General features: G+C 64.8%; 2 protein-coding genes across 2 annotated transcripts; both read right to left on the bottom strand.

The window, feature by feature from the left end:
- Nucleotides 1-302: 302 nt before the first annotated feature.
- Nucleotides 303-2,577, bottom strand: MNEG_13850 (hypothetical protein; the record flags this gene model as incomplete). The annotated part of the gene is made up of 8 exons (XM_014037679.1): nucleotides 303-349; nucleotides 514-640; nucleotides 933-983; nucleotides 1,203-1,280; nucleotides 1,388-1,609; nucleotides 1,783-1,872; nucleotides 2,297-2,372; nucleotides 2,534-2,577. The coding sequence occupies 8 exons, from the start codon at nucleotides 2,575-2,577 to the stop codon at nucleotides 303-305; spliced, it is 735 nt and encodes a 244-aa protein (XP_013893133.1).
- Nucleotides 2,578-2,935: 358 nt separating this feature from the next.
- On the bottom strand, nucleotides 2,936-3,142 carry MNEG_13849 (hypothetical protein; the record flags this gene model as incomplete). The annotated part of the gene is made up of 1 exon (XM_014037678.1): nucleotides 2,936-3,142. The coding sequence occupies one exon, from the start codon at nucleotides 3,140-3,142 to the stop codon at nucleotides 2,936-2,938; it is 207 nt and encodes a 68-aa protein (XP_013893132.1).
- Nucleotides 3,143-5,081: the final 1,939 nt, after the last annotated feature.

The following is a 5,081-nucleotide window of genomic DNA, read 5'->3' as shown; positions in this document are numbered from 1 at the left end:
ACCTTGGACGCGTCGAGGCCGATGACGGACACCATGCCGCTCTTCACGGCGTCAGCCGCGGCCTGCATGCTCTCGCCCCTCAGCTTGACGAGCTTCAGGCCGTCCTCAAACGACATGGCGCCTGGTGTGTGTGTGTTATTGTGTGTGTGTGTGTGTGTGTGTGTGTGTGTGTGCGTGTGTGTTTGCGTGTGCGCCCGAGGGAAGTCTGCACTCGAAGAGTGACGCTTCAGACGGTGTTCGAGGCTTTTGAGGTTCTGACGCTTTCGCACGGGACACTGGCGGTGTGCTAACTCAGCTCCATGCTACGTCTCGACAGGCAACAGGCCTCTGCACAGCTCCCGCAGCTCGCCTCTGCACAGGGCGGATCATCTGCGTTGTTGCAATCCGCGGCCAACTGCGGCCGATGTCCAGTCAGCGTTGCAAACAGACAACCCCCATCCCTCAGTACCGTTGCGCTAGGCCCATCGCCGCTTTCTGACAGGCAAAGGTGAGAGCCAGCACCCGCCCTCTCACCGGCAAAGGTGAGTGCGGTGTACTCCCCGAGCGACAGCCCCGCCGCCACGTCGACGGCGTCCAGCACTGCGGGGTCCGTGGCGCGCACCTTCTCGACAGCTGCCAGGCTGGCGACGTAGATCGCTGGCTGCAGGGGTGAAGGGTGAGGGTGGGGATGGGCGGTGTCGGGAGTGGTGGGCAGGTATTGGTGGTTGCCGGGGGTCGATAACGTAAGGAATGAGGGCGAGGACGGATCTGGTTGTGGGTGTGCACAGTGCGGCTTTGAAGGCGGATGGATTGCGCCGCTGCGACAAAGGCAAGCTCGAATGGCCTACTGCCCGGCTGTGCCCGCGAGTGCTTGGGGCCCGGCCCCTGCAAGGGATCATGTGACAATGCTGCGCCCGCTTGTGCCCGCCGGCCTGCCGGGGACCCCCGCCCACCTGGCTGACTGCTGTGGTGTCAAGCTTCTCCTTGGGTCCCTCCACACAGACCTGGTGGGAGCGCGCAGGTGCAAGCAGAAGGGTGGCAGGAGCATCGGAGGGAGCATCACAGCGAGCATCAGCGGGAACAAAAGCAGGCAAAGGCACCAAAAGAGCATGTGCGAGCCGCAGAGCCTCTGGGTGTGCACAACTATGTTTGGAGCTCCCGCCGACCGCGGCCGCTGCCGGATCAGCGCGCATTACACATGCACCCGCAGATCGCGAGATCACCTGCAGCAGATCGTAGCCGAGGATGGCTGACGCCTTGTCAAAGAGCTCCTTGGCGGCGGGGCACTCCTCGACCAGGTCCTGCGGGTTTAGACAGAGCAACCCAGCCCGATATGATCATATGTGGCGCTACAGTCTCGCTGGACGTGGCACAGCTGCTGCATTCCCTCAGGGATGCTGGTGCTGACCGCGGTAAAGGTCGACACGAACGGCCCCTGTCCGTGCTGCCGGCACAGCAAGCCGAAGCCGAGCGGGTGGGCCGCCGCCGCGCCGCGCCCGCCGCCGCAAGCTGCTGCTGGCAGCGGCCGCCCTCGCCGCCGCCGAGCCGCCACGCCATCCGCGGCGGCGCAGCGCGTTCCGCTTCCCATGCCTGGTGCCGCTGCCGGCGCCGGCGCCCCTCGCCGCCCGCTCTGGAGCCCCACAGCTTCCTTTGCCATGCCGGCCGGCTGGCCAGCCCTGCGTTGTGCGCAGCTGCATGCCCGCCTCACCATCCCGGCGCTGCAGTCTATCCGACTGTCCCCCAACTGAGTCTGTGCTGGTCCAGCGCTTGGCGCCCCTACTGGTGTCCCTCCCCCCCTCATACCTTGGCCATGCCGACCGACTGCGCGCCCTGGCCAGGGAACAGGAACGCCGTGGTGGGCTTGTAGTCGGCAAACTTGGCGTCGGCCGTGGCCTGCCGGTGATTCAGGGGGGTGAGGGTCCGAGAGTGTGGGTTGCTGTGGGTCGGAGCGTGCATGGTGTGGGTAGGCGGCTGACAACTGGCGAATGCCCAACAAGGGTTGCCGCCCGATGGGCGTGCGGTTGCATGCTGGGCACGCACAGGCTGCGTGCCGGCTGGATGCGTGCGCCTGTGAAGGGGCGGAATCCCAGCGCGGATGGCAGGGCGTTGTCGCGCTGGGGCAGTTTGAGAAGTTCGGCCCAGCAGCGTGAGTCGGTTGCGCTGCTTTGCTCCACGTTTGGTACCACCGCAGCGGCCGCAGCTGTGCAATCGCAGGAATGTTATACATCTTAGGTGTGGCTGTGTGCTGTTGGCTGCAGCCAGAAGCATTGGATTCGATGCGCAGTGTGCTGATCAGCAGCAGCTGACCGTGCCGCACCTGCTCTGCGACCGCAGAAGCACGCACATTGGCCCTCACAGCGCGGGCAGGGCGGTACGTAGACCTCAGGGCGGGCCTGGACAGGGTGTGGACGCGAGAGGCCGGATGATAAGTAACGCCAAGGCGCGTCCCAGATCGACAACCTCTTACCAAGCTATCGGACTCATCCCGTTTCCCAGGCTGAGAAGATTGCTTCATATGGCAATCTATGCTGTCAAACCCCTGTATTGAACGCACTGGGCGGGCCCAGCGCTCCTCCGCTGCATCTGGGCGGACTGCATGTTGACTCGAGTGCTGATTGTTGGATATCAATCGAGTGCTTGGAAAGGTGCGCTTGCAGGGAGGGGACGGGCTCTGTGTGCATTGCCATTGTCGCGCAGCCTGCAGCTGCCGGTCACTGCACGCACTTCATGAGCTGAGATGGGGCTGTGTTGGTCGCTAATCAAGTATGATTGCCAAATTTGTATACTCACACAATTTCAAGCACACCGCCATTGGAGATCAACAGATCTACCACTTCCAGCCAAGGCCCCTCAACTGGCAGCGAGTGGTCAGTTGGGAGTGTCAAGTTTAAATTGATTATAGCGTCTTTCCACAAGGACCAGGCGCAGCGTGCGCAGTAAGCGGCAACGTTTGGAATCAGGCGGCGCGCTCCGCTGCGCTGCTGCAAAATTGCAGCACCAGCAGCACAAGCAGCAGCACCAGCAGCACCAGCAGCACCAGCAGCTCCGCCAGCGACAGCAGCACTAGCAGCGAGCTCGCCACCATGAGCATGCTGCAGCTGCTGTTGCGGCCGGCAAACCGCAGCCTCGTAGACGTGCTGTCGAAGCTGCCAAACTCGGGCATAGGCGCGCGCGTGACGCGGGCCAGATGGCTGCCGCATGGGAACTCCTGGTGAGGCCCCGCCTGGCGACGCTGCCTGTTTGCGCGGCTGCTCTCGCGTCCCTGCATCGCACGCCGCGCGTCTGCCCGTCGCGCCCCCGGCGCCTTGTGCGCGCCCAGCACTTTCACTCTGCAGCTCGGAGCAGCGGCGCCACACGAGCCCGGGCTCGGTGGAAGCCACGCACGCCCCCGCGCGGCGCGGGCGCCGCGCTGCTGGTTGCGATTGGCCTTTGCGCCGATGCAGCCCCCGCGACAGGTCTCCCACGGGCCCGTTAATGCGAACCCACACTCGCGGCCCCCGCCGCCGCCCTCAGGTGGGAAGTGACGGATGTGAAGCTCAAAGGGGAGAACGGCGCGCATGGCAAGGTGTGGGGCGTCCTCTACTGGAACAACCAGCGGGTCGGAGCAGGCCCCACCCGCGTCGCCGGCTCCGCCAAGCGCGTGTGGCGCTGGCTGCCGCCTGAGGAGGAGCTCGCGCGGCTGCAGCCGCTGGCGAAGGAGGCGGCGGCGCTCGAGAGGCGGCAGCGGGAAGCAACGCGGGCGGCGGCAGCAGCGGCAGGAGGCGGCGGCGGAGGGAAGTGACGCAGCGCGCGCCTGGCTGGCAGCTGCCGGTAGTGGAGTTTGGTGAGGTTTAATTTCACAATCATAGAGCTAAGCGTCGGCCTTGTTTGTCTGTGCACACAATGTGTAAGTTATTCAACTCTCTGTTTGGTCCTTAAATTAGGCAAGCCTTGCAACTGTGTCGGGTTGGGTAGCTGAATCCACAGCAGCTGTGCCTGTTTGCCTTGACAGTCACGGCACCTGGTATGACCACCACCCGTCTTGGACCAGCGCAATTTCGACCACTCAGTCTGCAGCTGTCTCTGATGCATTCGAGCTGGCAGGCTCGTGGAGTGCTACCTGTGCGGCGGCAGCAGCAGCAGCAGCAGCAGCGGCGGCGGCGGCGGCGGCGGCGGCGGCGGCGGTGGTGCACCCGGCAGGAGCATTCCTGCTCCCCAAATGGCTCCATCCGTTTCAGCCTCGCGGGCAATCGCAGCAGCTGAGGCACCAGCTCGCAAGCAGCAGCACCCTGCGGGCAACATGCAGTCAGAGGCAATGCGCTTGCAAAGCCTGCAAGCTTGGTGCGACCCCAATAAGCAAGCGCAGCAGGGTCGGTGGCTTGTGGCGGGCGTGCACAACAGCCTGCCGTCCATCAAACGAGGGGCGGTCGCGAGGCAAGGGGGCGTGCGGCGAGCGGCCGTCCGTGCACATGTCTGTTTACGCAATTGTTGTTGCCGCGCCCATCAAGTGCACCCTGGATTACGACAGGTGACGCTGCAGCGCTTGCCGCACGGCATCCAGATCACCTCAAACCTGAACCCGGGCGCGCAGACGCAGCCCCGCATGCCCCAGAGCTTGGGGCTCACTACCACCAGCTGCGGTCAACCCCATTCAGCTGGCTGCTGTTGACCGCCTGCATCTGGCAAGATGGGCGAGGGGGTTGCCACACATCACCCCTGCAGGGGCTGGGCTAGATTCGAATGTCGGGTGCCAGCTCAGCACCAGGCGCCAGCTGCGGTGACGCAAATGCGGCCGGCAGCGCCCACATCAGCACGCCACGGCAACGTTTGCTCGCCTGGCGCCCTGCGCTCGCCATCCGAAGGAGCCCCAGGGTGCACTGCGCCCCGGCTGCTCTTGAGGGACGCCTTCTTCTATCCCTCACGAACCACCTGTGCAGCAGGTCTGCCACCCTCCTACTGCACCTTCCTCGCGCCGCTGCCCCAGCCTCTGAAGCAACCTTCCTGCAACCATCGTCGCGCCCAACACAGCGGCATCGATCGGACACGCCACACCAACCAACACTCGAACAGCAGAGATAATTACAGGGGCGCGCTACTGGGCCCGTCCGCGCCCGCGGCCGCCC

This window comes from Monoraphidium neglectum, assembly GCF_000611645.1.
Source record: "Monoraphidium neglectum strain SAG 48.87 unplaced genomic scaffold scaffold04089, whole genome shotgun sequence".
Lineage (NCBI taxonomy): Eukaryota > Viridiplantae > Chlorophyta > Chlorophyceae > Sphaeropleales > Selenastraceae > Monoraphidium > Monoraphidium neglectum.
Note: the sequence above shows the minus strand (reverse complement) of the source record. Positions and strands in the feature narration are given on the sequence as shown.